This window comes from Labrus bergylta, chromosome 20 (genome assembly GCF_963930695.1).
Source record: "Labrus bergylta chromosome 20, fLabBer1.1, whole genome shotgun sequence".
NCBI classification, from domain to species: Eukaryota; Metazoa; Chordata; class Actinopteri; order Labriformes; family Labridae; genus Labrus; species Labrus bergylta.
The window spans coordinates 15,823,711-15,838,764 of NC_089214.1; the positions used below are offsets into that span (position 1 = coordinate 15,823,711).

General features: G+C 40.8%; 1 protein-coding gene across 1 annotated transcript in view; it reads right to left on the reverse strand.

Moving 5' to 3' along the window:
* The window catches only part of lancl2 (LanC lantibiotic synthetase component C-like 2 (bacterial)), a 31,223-nt gene extending 16,974 nt beyond the window's left edge, over positions 1-14,249 (reverse strand). The window contains exons 1-5 of the mRNA XM_020639811.3: positions 13,961-14,249; positions 12,796-13,009; positions 6,140-6,257; positions 5,830-6,037; positions 4,365-4,512 (exon numbers count right to left, since the gene is read on the reverse strand). Of these exons, the coding sequence (XP_020495467.1) occupies positions 4,365-4,512; positions 5,830-6,037; positions 6,140-6,257; positions 12,796-12,963 (642 nt within the window). The 5' untranslated portion in view covers positions 12,964-13,009; positions 13,961-14,249. The remainder of the gene's footprint in view (positions 1-4,364; positions 4,513-5,829; positions 6,038-6,139; positions 6,258-12,795; positions 13,010-13,960) is intronic.
* Positions 14,250-15,054: the final 805 nt, after the last annotated feature.

Consider the following 15,054-nt stretch of genomic DNA (forward strand, 5'->3'; position numbering starts at 1 on the left):
AAAAAAAAAAAGAAAAAAGAATTCTTCCTTGTTATTCATATCATTTTTGTTGTTGTAAATTCATAGTCAGTGATAATGGTGGGCGCTAAAGGAACAAGGCAACGATACTGAAGAACATGATTAATTCCCTGCACTTTGGGTGGGTTTAGTTAGAGATAATGAGAAAATGGTTACAGCTCCGGAGTGATAATATGCTTAAATTCATCAGGTATCACTGCTGAATTTTGGCCTCTCAGACAGATTTCAATAAGCAGAGATATGCTAATCATGCAGGAGAGCAGCAAACAATTGGAAAATGTATAAAAACGAATCTTTATGAGAGTGTGACACAAGTAAACCTAATCACACCTATTGTAATTCAGCTCCTTTATGGCCTTTACTTACATTTGTGTACAGATTGCTACATTATTACATATTCTATTATCATGTTTATGTCAGCATTTTTGCACTACTCATCACTGCACCGTTGTCTTATTGAGTCTTGTACATATTTGCTTATTTTGAGCTACTATGTGATGTTAATGTTGTACTTTTTGTGCATAGAGCTCAGGTCACCCAAGTCAAATTCCTCATTTGTGTAAGCATACCTCTTCAATAACGCTGATTCAGATTCAGATTGCAATGCATCTTTAAATGTTCATTAAACGCACAGTATGCAGTGTTTCCACTAGTTTTACAGTGTTGGGGGGGGGGGGGGGCTGCCGACATGCCGACACAAACACTTGGAATCTTGGTGTTCATGTGTTACTTTTAATGACAGCTGTCCTTTTCTATCAGAAAGGTATCCTTAAATGAGTTCTTTCCCTGATTTCCGACTCTATCCACTATTCTATCTCTACAATAAAGACCCAAAAAGCCCCCCAAACACCTTCAAGGGGGGCCCTAATATAATGGTAGGGGAAACACTGGTATGTAAATTCCACCACCAGGGAGATCTCAACCAAACCAATAACAAAAATATTAGGTTGAGGCTGGCGGGGAATCATGGGAGTTCTCTCTGCTACCTCCCCCCCTACCCCTGATGAAAACGAACTCGGAATTTGACCGTAGTCAAGACGAACAGACCTGAGGAAGAGAATATGTTCACCGACGATGTATCCAAGTATACTTAACATGACCTTTTTAATCTCAGCAGCACATACAGCAACAGTACGGCAGCTCTCAGTAGCAGTTCTGGCTTCCTTTTGCAGCGTCACAATCGGTGTTTCCACAGCAACCATAAACATGTCGTGTCTGTCAAGGCGGCTCTGTTATGCCGGCTGCCCCGACAAGACACGTCCCGTTACAACAATAGATTTCATGATTTCTCTGGTTTGATAACTGTTGGAAATATTTGAGGTAATTACTCAACAAAAAAATAAATAACATAGGTTTTAGTGAATTTTTTAATTGAGATATTTTAGTGTAAAAGTTGTAATGAAATTCTACTCATTAAATCCCTAAGGACTGGGTAGTGGTTTCTTTCATTCAGTCAATGGCAGGTCCCTGCAGAGCCATCTCAGGGTTGTGTTTAGGATGCTTTTACAAGCTCTTCTGGGTGTTTCTGGAGGCAATGCTGAAAAGCTGGATTGGTACGATTATATATAGTGAAAACATGTGTATAAGTGTGTGTGGTGTATTTCGAGTAGCTGCTGAGTCAGCAGTTTATCCAGTCCCCAAAGCAAGACAGAGCGAGTGAAAAAGCAAAGGAAAAGAGTTCTGCAGCAGCGGCAATACTTCTCTCATGACAGAGCAGATTTACAGCCAGCTTAATCATGAACACGTCGCTTCACTCCTTCACATCTACACTTGGGATATACTGCCACCCTGCTTCTCCTTACCTTATGTGACCTGTTTTCTTTTTCCCCTACTACTGATATCTTTGCGGTGTAAGCTTCAATGTGGAAGATTTCAACTTATTTTAAAACTACATTAACACACATTACATTAATATACATAGAGACTCGTTCAATTAGAAACGACTCCATTGTGTAGTCAAATCAGGCACCACCAACCAAACCTCAATTAGCTGCTACTCTTTCTCACTCACTCACTCACTCACAGAATCCTCAATAAGCAATCAACTGTCTCTCTAGAAGGGAGAAAATGTGATTTAGGCGGAATTAATCTGTTTGCTGCATAAATTTATCATTGTGAACAAACAAAGGCCTGTGGGATTTCTCACCATTCAATGAATGAGCAAAATGTAATCTAAGCGCTCTGGGTATAGGACTAGCCCTCCAGTTCCCAATGGGTTAAACATATTCATTTGTATATAAGTGGAGTACAATGCTGTTTCAAGACAAAATCTGAGATCAGGGACAGGAACTACTTAGACAGAGTTTCTGAAAGTTTGGGCTGTCAGTAAAAGCTGATGTAGGCAGTCGTGGGGCAGAGGAAGCAGCCTCTATATTCTGACATCATGTGCTGTAACCTTAGAGCTTTTGATCAGTCAGCTCGATCAATTCTTCAAACAATGTCAGCGTCCTTTATCCTGAGCCGAACTCTGATCGGAATCTACACAGTGGATGAACATTTTCTGTCTCATCACAAAAATGCTTTAGACTTTTCGGACCTGGAGTTCTCACTGAGTTTGTATAAACTGTAAAATGTCTGATACAAATTATCTAGAGCTGGGACTGATGCGATCTTATATCGGTATCGGGTCTGACATTGATGTCATTTACGTATCAGATATCCGACTGACGTCACTGATCGTATCTTTTTCTATTGCTTTGTCATTCTGTATTGTTCGGATATTGACTGACCTGTAGTTGTTTACTCTTCTTCTTTGTCAATTAAAAATGTGTGTACCAAATATAGAGCTGAATCCAAACTAACCTTTCAAAACTAAATGTGACACCGTACTACAAACAAACCAACAGAGGAAGTCACAGATGAGTGTCTTTCATGTTGTGCTTCAAACACAGCAATGAGACGGCTGTGTTCTGGTTTAAAAATAGGAACATCACCCATAAAGAATCAACAAAAAAGGTTCTATTTCTGTAGTCATCCTTCCTGGGTGTTGTCAGACACATTGAAGAAGAACCTGAACGGGTCAGAAGTAGAAACAAGCTCTTTAAGGGTTAAACTCTGAGCACCTTTTGGTCCTTCAGACCTTAAATATGTGGGGGAAAATTGGTCTAAACTAGGGACCGACTGATATGGGATTTTTGGATCCAATACAGTTATCGATATTAGGGCGAGAAAAATCCGATACAGGTATATTGTTCGATATCTTTCTTAGATCTGTCTTAGATCAGCAGGTGGAACAAAACAAGAAACAAACCCTCAGCTCCCCACACTGCAAGCTGTCAATCAAGAAAGGACACAATAAAGGTGAAAACTAACTGTGCAGAAACTCTCTGTTAAAGTCTGAACACACACACACAAATCCAAAATAGCCCAGGGAGTAGGAGAATACAAAAAAACCTGCAGAGAAAATCTTGCTCTGAAAAAGAAAAGTCTCAGAGGGCTGTAGTGAGAACAACTCTACAGTACAGTGCGATAAAGAGAAAAACTTCTCTAAACAGCACCCTGGAGCACAGCCACTGTTTGGTAAAGCACTGCGAATGCTGCTGTGCTGTGCGTGATGGTGGTGGTGGTGGTGGTGACAGGTATACGGGCACAAATGATGGTGAGGTGAACAGCAGAGAAGCGCTGCAGGAAGCTAGAGCATTTAAGCATCAGATTTTTATTCCCTCCTTCGTCATAATGATGCCTCCATACAACACTTCCTTGTCTGTGAGCCCACTGCTGCTGCCTACTCTCTCAGCCCTTCTGTCCCAGTGTGAGTCCGTGTGTGTGTGTGTGTGAGTGGGAGTGTGTGTTTCAGTGTGTGTGTATATACAGTCAATGTATTTTGGCCTGGCACTTCACCAAAGGCGACAGCTGGTCCTCTAGTTTTCTGCAGTGAGTGTGTGTGTGCTTGAATAAATAATCAAAATAGAGTGCAGAGGGATTATTATCCAACGTGTGTGTGTGTGTGTGTGTGTGTGTGCAGGGTGGGGTTGGGTAGGTGTGTTTGCGAGAGGGAGAGAAAATGATTTGACTTGACTTAGAGTTGAAGCATGTAATGATATCAGCAAGTCTGCATGGTAAAAAAAGAAATGATTATTTCTCTAGAATTTCTGATATATATGTAATGAATAATACCATAAATAATCATTTCTTTAACGTCAGCTTTAATCAGGTACAAAACTGACTGGTTAAATATTTTTCCCCTCTGCACTGACTTCCTCTTCCTGCTAATTAAATGCACCCGAGTGGGAATCTGTGTTTTAGATGCGAGTCCAAGGCCAATATGTCATTTTGTTTTTGCTTTTTAATTCATGCGACCTAAATGTAAACCTTGCACTGAGTAATGTGCACATGAGAGTGTTTACCTTTGTAATGGTTTCCTCGTCCACAGTGTCAGCTCCTATCTCTTTGTTGATGTAGAGCAGAGCATAAAGGTAGCCAGCCCGGCCGTACAGCAGCTCGTCTGGCATCTCAGAGTCCGAGCACAGCACCGACCGCTGCAACTGGAGGAGCCTGAAAAAATAAACACACACTCTAGTGTCAGTTCAACAACAGGGATAAGGTTGGGTTTATCATTAAAGATACGGTTCAACATAGAGCCCGACCGATGAATCGACCAGCCGATAATATCGGCCGATGTTAGCATATCCAGTGACTATTGGTATCAATATTACGACATTTATTCACCAGTCAAATAGCATTTCAATTGGGTATCATTGTATTACACTAGCAGTTGTCTTTCACCAGCAGAGTGTGTTATATGGACAAGCGTGATCACCCTCCAGAGTGTCAAGCAGTGATTCACGTCAATACACAGTTACTTTCCAGTTGAGTGTCCATCTTGTCTTCATTATTTATCCTTTCCACAAGTGTTTGATAACTGCATTTGAGGGATCTACACAATACATTTATATATCTATATCAAAGTAGCTTTACAGATGGAAGATAGATCAAAGAAAGATATTGTCTGGTATATCAGTATCCTCCCAAAGATCGATATCGGCCCCAAAAATCCCATATCGGTCGGGCCCGAGTTCAAAAGATAAAAACAAAGTAACTATACTTATTAATATGAAATAATATTTTGCTTTTACCTTAAAAACCTATGAAAAGTCTAACAATGGATGTAGCCTTCACAGCAAGAACTGTGTATAGCGGATGTGTGCATCTTCTTTGTCATGGAGCCCCACTAGTTGTCCAAAAGCTATTTTCAAACACATTGATGAGTCACACTGTTGGATTGGATGGCATGTTCCTTCCACATGTTATTACCACACAAACTGTAGTGCGTCACTCACTCCTACAGAGACCCCTACCAATGTGCTAATTCTTCCTGTTTGAGTAACATTAGGGGGGAAAACTACTGTGGTAAGCTTTGTAAGGAATTTATAAAGTCTGTTAAAATGTTCATGCATACATTGTTCATTTTCTGGGGGGTTTTTTTAATCCGTTTTTAGAAGGTTAATTTATATATTGTTTCTTTTTTCGCAACATTTCAGTCTTCAGCGGGAGCCAATTTGCTCCAAAGTGTCACAGAGAGGGTAGAAGTGTCAAAGTGTTATGACAAATACACGTTTTGTGTTTGGCAATAAAAATATAAAATAAAGCCAGCCTTATACATGAAAGACTCAGCAAGTATATTACACCAGGGGGGTGTAGATTAAAGCTCTACTCACTGTCTGAAATTTTAACTTCACATTTGAAAACATTTCGGAGTATGATTAAAAATAAAAAAAAAACATACATTTTTCTTTTGCATTCCATAAAAGACAAAGAGCATCTTTCTGAATGGTCACATCTCCACCAACGTCCACAGATCGGGTCTCTCACCTGGACAGACAGTCTTTGCTGTCAGCAGAGTTGTTCAGTTTGTGGTGGACCACTGCACCCACTGCAAGCGGCCCCGCATCCCCACACAGGAAGGTCACTTTACGTCCATTAAGGATCCGCATGGCCCTCTTCACATAGTCCAGTGCCCTCTGCAGGTGGGAGGCCTCATGAGACTCTCGGTGCAGCTGGAGGTACAGCAGGGCAATGCCTGTATTGGCGATAAAAAAAACAAAGGAATCAGTCGCCCGCTCAGCATGAAACATGCGGTTCACATGTCATCTGTGTTTTTTTTAAAGTGCTTGGGACAGACCTGTCCAGCCTGTGTATGTGGAGAAGTCATGGGGGTCTGCTGTCTTCAGGCCCTCCTCCATTTGCAGGAGGAGATCTTTAATTTTATTCTGGACCTTCTTCTGGAAGGCTGCACTCACCTAAGGAGGAGAAACAGAGAACTCTGAACCTCAACCATCTTCTTAACTTGCAAGTGTTTGCTTCGATGAGTCTTGTTATGCCCCATACAATGTCACGTTTAAGGACATCTTACTTGTTGTTGTGTTACAGTGCCACCTTGTTGTGTTTGCTTGTATTTATCTACCTTACTTTTGCTGTCATAGAAACTGAAAGTAAAATAGTGAGCCGGTGAGTCGGCTGCAGCACTTTGGATAGCTCAGTAGTTTCACATGTTTCTTCTACTCCTGCACACGAATGCAACGTCTGTATAAACATTGATATTATGTGTATTCATTTTAGAAAGGACGCGTTTTGTATCTATGTAGATGCTAACTGCTAAGCTTGTGTTAACTTTACCATTCATTTGTTTAAGATGCTGTATGCTAATGCTGTGTGGCTACATTAGCTTGTTAAACATGTGTAGACATGCACAGTCAACTGCCTTATTGTGTTTATGAATAATGACATTTTTTGTATTGTTTTCAGTTTCACAAAAAAGAAACCTCAGTAAACTTCATGAGTCAGCAACATTTTGAAGAGTTTTATTGGGGACTGTTTAACTGGTTGGATAGTTAGCTTCAGCAGCTAGCTAGGCCTACACAAGTCTACTTGAGCTTTAAAAATACAGTGTGGGCATTTTCAATTGAGAAAATCATCATCAATAATGTGAAATGAAAACAATCACAATGTAGCCCAGAAGATAAACATGCACTTAATAATGACAATGATAAAACATTAAAATTACAAAATGGCCGCTTACATTTTTCCCATAAATCGGCAAGCCAATAAATATCGGCCGTTATTATTATATCCAGTGACTATCAGTGTCGGCTAATTTATCTTCTTCGTGGCTGTCACCAGCAGAGTGTGCTTTATGGATTACAACAAGCATGATCACCCTCTAGTGACCATCTTATCTACGTCATGTTTTTCACAAGTATCAAATAAACTGAAATGAAGGGATCACTGCAATAAATGTGTATATCTAGATCTATATATCTATCTCTCTCTATATCGAATATGGATCTAAAAAAGATATCGCCAATGTATCGGTATGAGATTTTTTTTCTCCCTGCAATTATCAATATTGGCCCCATATCAGTCGGGCCCTTATAGTTATATCACTATTATAACTATATCCCATGTAAACAAGCACAGTTTACAGATAGCATCTCCTGAAGATCTAGAAAATGGAGATAAAGTTGCTTCATCTCAAGTGAAATTAACACATTTTTGACTGTTCTGTGATGGTTTTCTTATCTTTGGACTAAACTAGTTGGCTGGGAAATCGCTAGTATTCCCAACAATACTGTAACCGTTGAAGTGTTTATACCGTGTCTGCGTTTTAAATTCAGTCGACTTCTTTGAGCTTTGAATTCCCTAAAGTTTTCAGCACATGTTTTTTTTGGTTTTTTTTGGTCACAATGACAATGTGCTGACAATACATTTTGCCAGACTTGTTCTTTGAGAACCCAGGAGCTGCAGTATACATTGGCTTTGGTAAATCCATAGGTCCTAAGTGCTTTAAAAGTGTGTCATTCTGTCACATAGAGTGCTGAGCCCTAATCTTTTCTCAGATATCAGCCAGTAGGTTATGACCCAGACTCGTCATCATTATGGGTCATTTTAGGAAACACAGTATGTTAATGAGGTGATAATCCACACGGCTCAGGGCTCTATTTACCCTTTAAAGATGTAACAGCATAGGTCAGACTGCACTTCAAAGCCTGATTTGATCGTGCATATGGAGTTAATTAATTCTCTACAGGCTCCATTCACATTCAGCCTACAGTGTGAACTGTATGAAGAGGAGGGGTGGGGGAGCTTCCACTTCAAAGCAGCTGCGGGGATTTCACTGAGTGTCTCTCACCAGCCACTTCTCCAACACACCGTGATGGGAGTCTGGGAGCTCACAAGAAATGCTGGAGCTATTTATTGGACTTAAGGCCCATTTACTCGCAGCCACTGGCCTGATAAATTAACAGGAAACACTTAAGAGAATAGGTTTCACAGCTATGTCCAATCTGTGCTGCTGCTTGTGAAAGCCAGTCATGTGCAGACTATTTTTCACCAGCTGAAACCAGTCTGCATTTAGTCACCCTTTTACTCCACGTACATAAAGGGTGGGCAACCTAAGAGAGGCATGTTACTAACTATTATTCTTGTCACTATTGATGACTCAAAGTAGCTTTCCCTGACATCTCTTGCATCTGGCAAATGGAGTATCACCTAACTCACTGTGTATTTCTTTTTATATTATAAAATAAAGCACTATATCTCTGTCTTGCTTTCTTTTCATGTGTAAGCCGAGCAGCCCTTCAGGAATAGGTAAAAAAGCAAAAGCTGGTGTCTGGTTTAAAATGGTTTTTTTTATTGTTCTTAGGATACAAGGACTGATTCACTCTACAGTACAGAACTTTATGATGCTACTTTATTTTTGTGTCCTCAACTTGGATTATTAAATAAGAAGAAGCTGATTTTTTTTTCTTTTTCTGAAGAGCCAATCAGCTGTAAGGCTGATAAAGTATATTCAGCCACTGACTTAATGTCAGGCTGCTCCTGTCTCTGATTTGTCACAAGTAGCTTCTCTGGGTAATGTATGAACTGGTTAAAGTTTGCAGTACATTTTTGAAGAGGTTTGGTTCAACGGTCAATACGAGGACTAATCCTAAACCCAGGTTTTTAGGATGAAGGGAAATGTTGGCTTTCTTGGCATTTGTATCTTTTTGTCTCCTGGAGTGCAGACTGATGCAGAATCGAAATGCCTGCCAGGGATAGCCAAGAGGAAGTTTAGGCTATTATAACTTGGATGTCAAGCGCTCACCTTCGTTTGAAATGCAAACTACTGCGACGCACACTGAAAATGACAACCCAAGATATATTTTAGAGGAGGTTTTGGAAGAGGACGCATTTCACATTCCTGCCAATAGACGGGGTAAGTCATGATTGTCAATACTTCTTGTTGCATGTTTTAAGAAACGAAACAATGGAAGAAAAAAAACTTAGATTATAAAGAAAGGCAACTCAGTTAACAGGTGAAATAAACAGGACAGGAATTAAAATTAAATAACGTAATAAACCAACTGACTGCAAAGACCCTTGTGTTTGTTCAGGGAGTTGTTCCAAATGCATTGCTATGTCGCTCAGGGAAGCACTTTGCCCGGCCATTTTGTTTCGTTTTCTCTGGTATACACTGACACCAATAGTCGATTAGGGGCGGGAATCATCAGAGTCCCCACGATACGATATTATCGCGATACGATTCTATTGTGATTTTAAACATTTTGCGATATGCTGAGAATTGCGATACAATATATTGAGATTGAGCTTTTTAACTGCATGTTATGTTCACTACACTAAACTAAATCAAGAACTGTTTTGTTAAATAAATTAAAAATCTCAGTCTATTCGTCTCTCTTCAGTCTTTTTATTTCTACGCAATGGGAGTCAAGCTCATAGACTGACCAACACTGTGATCAAAGTCAAACCCTGTGAAAGGCTGCATGCACCTCACAATCTGAACTGTTGGTATTTCAGTCTAAGCGAACTTTAACATTCATTCTTAACAATGCAACTTTGTCAAATTGAATTGTGCAACCCCTTCAGCAGTTAAAAAATAAAAAAGCATATCTGAAATATCATATTAAAAATATCAATATACTTGGCTGCCATGAGACAATATTATATCGACACACAAAATATTGCGATACTATGCTGTATCAATTTTTTCCCCCACCTCTACAGTCCATTATCTACCGTGTTCTAGTCTGCTCAGAAAATCTATTTAACCTATTTTATTTCATATATTTTATTTTATGTACAACAGAACAGATAAACGTGAAGGCCAAAAACCAAAAGAGTCTGAACAGAGGCCGCCCTCTGTCCCCACACAGAGAGGATTATTACCACTCCAGTCTGATCTGTGCGCTCTGAGTCATCGCTGCAGTCATCCATAGATGGAGGGATCAATAGTGAAGGAAAGAGAACAAAGCAGAGGCAAAGTGACAGACAGGATTGTTTCACAAGAATGAATTTCTGTTTAGCATAACAATGGTGTATTCAGGAGAATGAAAGTACTGCCTGCCGCTGTGCACAACACAGTACTATACACAGATCATACACAGCAAGGCTAGTTATTTTCCTAATTGGGTTAGATTTTACACACAAGTATAACTGTTTGAAAAAGCAACTCTCTCGTTTATTTAAATGGAAAGGTGTAATGGGTTATCTAACAATTCAATCATAAGTCATCGGGCAAAAAGAAAGAGCTGCATTTTATTCAGCACGATATGTGGTCAATTAAGACAAACACACAAGTGCCCATTCCTGGCATAAGGCCTGGTAATAAGAACGGTGTTTAAAGTACGTTCTACAAACAAGAGATAGAAATGAACAATCAAATCTCAGTGATAACTTTGTATACTTGTAAAATCCTGTTTCACATCGTTGAAGAGCTTCGCAGCAGTTTTCCATCAGAGAAGCCTTCAACCTTATGGACTCCCTTCTCAAACAATTCTACAATTCAATTAGCAGATGCTTTTATCCAAAGCAACGTACATCAGAGAGTAAAGGTAATGCAGGGTTAATTGTCTTGCCCAACGACACATCAGTTGCTCAGTTGGGGATCGAACCCTTGACCTTTTGGTTCAGAGCCGACGACTCTACCAACTGAGCCACAAGCCTTCCTGCATCCATTATCTCACTGAGAGTCATCACGCCCCACTACCAACAAAGCCCATTGTGTTGTTTTGGCCCTGTGCTGAGATTTAGAATAAGACACTATTGTAGGCCTGACAATGTCATACATGCTCTACAATCAAAAGTATCATCAAAATCCATTATTTTATAATTGTAACGGGACGTGTCTTTGCAGCAGCTGCCATGACAGACACAAAACGTTGCCAAGGAAACACCGGATGTTACGTCAAGGACCGCTGCGTAAAGCTGCCGTACTGTTGCTGTATGTGCTGCTGTGATAAAAAAACGTCATGTAAATTATACTTGGATACATCGTCTGTAAATATATTGTCTTTCTCAGGTGGGTTTTGCCCGTTTATATTGACTACAGTCAACACAGAGTTTTCAGTCGGGGGGAGGGAGTATTATTTCCCATTATTCCCCGCTAGCCTAGGCATCAATTTTTGTTATTGTTTTGATGGAGAGCTCCCTGGCGGCGGATTTTACATACTGTGCGTTTAAAGCAACAAGATGTACATTTTGACATCTATCCCATGTCGACACTACAGCACTATGTAAGTTTGGCAACGGCTGCGATTCTCTCCCAAGAACAGCATACGGCTTTGCGGTACCAGCCAGTCAGACCGTCTAGGATGAAGCTAAGAAGATAACATGAGAGTGACCGAGCAGGAAGCAGAGCGTACATCCCTGCAGATATTATTCATAACTGATTGTCATGTAACAACAGGATGTCTCGCTGTCATTGTTGTCTCATGTTTAGCAGCTTTACTGAGCGCAGAAGTAATCTAACCACAGGAATGACTCATGCATCTTACACAAAAAGTTGTCTCTACATCAGGCTGTATCAGAGTCCTATTTGCAGCTTGTCTGTGATGGGGGAGCCATAAAACAGCGCTGTTTTTGACAGAAGTGCAGTTGCACTCAGAAAGCTTAGATGGGCGCCAAAGCTCACCCAACAAAAACACTACATAAAGCTCCTGTGAGAAACTATTGATCTGCATGGACTTTGGCGCCACCTGTGGACAAAGGGGTGTGTAGTCTCTCTTGGCTGTTCTTGTCCTGTATAGTTACTGTAATGTTGTCCTAGAAAAATCTTATAACCTGCTGTTTGCTTTAAAAAAAATAAAAATAAAATCTGTTTCTGCAGCATGTTGTAACTTGTAAGCAGCAGCAGCAGCTACCAGTGTAAAAAAAAAAAAAAATTACAGAATTGAATAAGTCAGCTTCTCCCTGATGGTCTTGTTTGCTTTTGTAGCTCATACACATGCATCACATTTACTTTCAGTCCATTGCAACAACCTGTTAAAAAAAAAAAAAAAAAAATCTTACAGTGGCAGAATTCCTTACAGGGCTCTGGAATAATACAATACTTTAATTGCAATGTGTTTTTTTTTTTTTTTTCAGCTAGCTGAGCCAAATAATCTTGCAACGCAGTGCACACTGTTCCTCTGCTCCTGCAAGTGACACGCATACATACACGGAGCTACCAACTAATGCCACTGAGCCTTGTATTTGTTAAGGACCCCAGAGCAATGACACATTGTTACGTTAAACAACTTGAACTGGAAATAGAGTCTTTAGTGAAGATGAAGAATAGTCAAAGACATGTTTGCATGTAGCGTCCTTATAGGTGAGGAGCAAATAAACGTGCATGAAAGCCTTTGACTTGTGAAATGTCAACCAATTTAAACTTTACAGATTGATACAGAGCTTCAAGTTGTGGTAAATAACTGCGACATAAGTCCAATCCTGAGCCAAGTTAGCCCTAGTTTCACTTAGCACTTCGACGTATGCTCATAAAATAAAAGCAAAACATCCCACCTTTCCTTCCGCATCAAAAGTCTCCTCCTGGTAGTCTTCTTCTGCTCCTGAGTTGGAGGTGAAGGCACCTTGGTCCAAGTCGGGGTAAGGGTTTGGAAAAGAGCGCTCCTCCATCTCCGCCTCTGTAGCCGAGATCAGCTTCAGACGCTTGGACACGTTATCTCCCATGGCTACGGCGCCTCGGCAGGGACAAAAATCCTCAGGCAACACCAGTCTACGGAACGTAACAGTAGGGAATAAGAAATCGCGTTCAGAAAATACAACTCAAACCAAAGTAAACCGAATTCATGTAGAGGAATGGAGGAGAATGGGAAATGACGATGCAATATTTTGAAGTGTTTCAAGTCTGTCACAGTGGGGGGAATACTTCCACATTGTCCGACTTTTTAAACGAAATAATAGACTTTCAGAACAAGTTGTTTTAAAATCATTATAAAGACGGGCTAAAGGGGGGAAAGCGTGTTTTAAATGACTCTTGCTTGATGAGAAATTTCCATAGAGCAACAGTGACAAAATGCCACTAACTTTAATTTTAAAGAATACCGCAAATATTTGATAGCCTTTATTTGAACAACCCTATTTTGCATTTTTTTTTTCACTAAGATGCGCACTTTTCATTTAATCTTTTAATTTAGCCTATCATTTTAAATAGGCCTAGTAAAAAAAAATTAAACCAGTAAATGGTTACGTTTGTAGTTCACATAGGCTATTTGTACCAAAAACTTGGAAAAGCTGTAACAAACTGGGAACGGGGGGGGGGAGTTTTCTTCGGTTCAACTTTTAAACCAATGTCTTAATATTTAAAACAGCTGAGGCTAATAGCCATTCAGATGAATTAACTTTGGCATCTAAATAAAAGAAACTTAGGCGAATGAATGTCACCTTGAGTAGGCTAAGCTTTCTATAGCCTTTAGGCCCCGACAGTGGTTAATATGAAATCATATTCATGCAATCAATTATCAATTTATCTGAAAGTACAACATTTCCAACCCTCTTTGTTTCTGTGTAACAGAAGAATGAAATGTGAAGGAAAAGTGAGCACAGTGAATTTGCAGACGGAAATGCCTCAGTGGAAACAATTGTTGCTGCTCTGTGATTCTGGATCATTAGCAGCCCGAGCTACAACACTGCAGGTAATGACAGGTGGAGCCCAAGTCAGACTTACCACACAATGTGATCAGCAAGGATATCCAAGCAGCAGTCCGTACTGTCCCCGGTGTCTTCACAGCTTGTTTGTCTGTGCTTGATTCTGGTCGTTTGTTGCAGCAGCCTCAAGCCTCCCAGCAGCGTCTCTCAGCATCCCCCTCAGTAGTCCAGTCTTCGCTGTTCCCCGATGAATGGAAAGTGGAAGCCGCAGTCAGAGCATGCAGGCGGTACAGTCAGCCATGTGTCACCGCATCACTGTGTTTCTCTCCGTCTCTCCCTCCTCTGTGCCCTCCCCGCCTCTTTTTCTCGGAGCTCACTGAGCCATCAGAGTGCTGCTGATGCTGCTCGGCAAATCAGAACCCCCCCCCCCATCCCTCCCTCCTCTAACCTCCTCTGCCCTGCCCTGCCCCTCCTCCTCCTCCTCCCCCCAGCTTGAAAGACAGTACAGACCACAGACCACCACAGGCTGCAGGAGGTGTCCTAACGCACCCAGCAGCACACCTATCTTATACCCACCAGAACCCGTATGCATAACCAGAAGACTATCATTCAGGGCCCAGTCCGGTTCATGCTGGTACCAAATGGTGACAGATGGTGTGAGATGCTGGCTGGGATTAGGCAATAGCAAAAAAAAAAAAAAAAAATACCACCCCCACCCTTTCCACACACACACACACACACACACACACACACACACACACACACACACACACACACACACACACACACACACACACACACACACACACACACACACACACACACACACACACACACACACACACACACACACACACACACACACCACCCCCCTGTCGCCTCTTTCATCAATCCTCCTCTCCTTTTTCTGTCACTTTCTCACATAGCTTCAAAGGGTATCCTTTTCAGGATTTGCACTTTGCACAAATGCATCACTAGGTGCATTTTGAGCACCAAACATTGTAATCTATCACTTGAGTCCGTTTCACTTGGATTCCCAAAATAATTTTACACACACGGAACATCTTTTTGCTTTTATCGCCATTATAATTTCCATGAACACTTTCCTGATTCAACTTCTGCGAGATCAGAGCACTAATGGCATTTCATTCCGATATTTCCCATCCGTCCTTA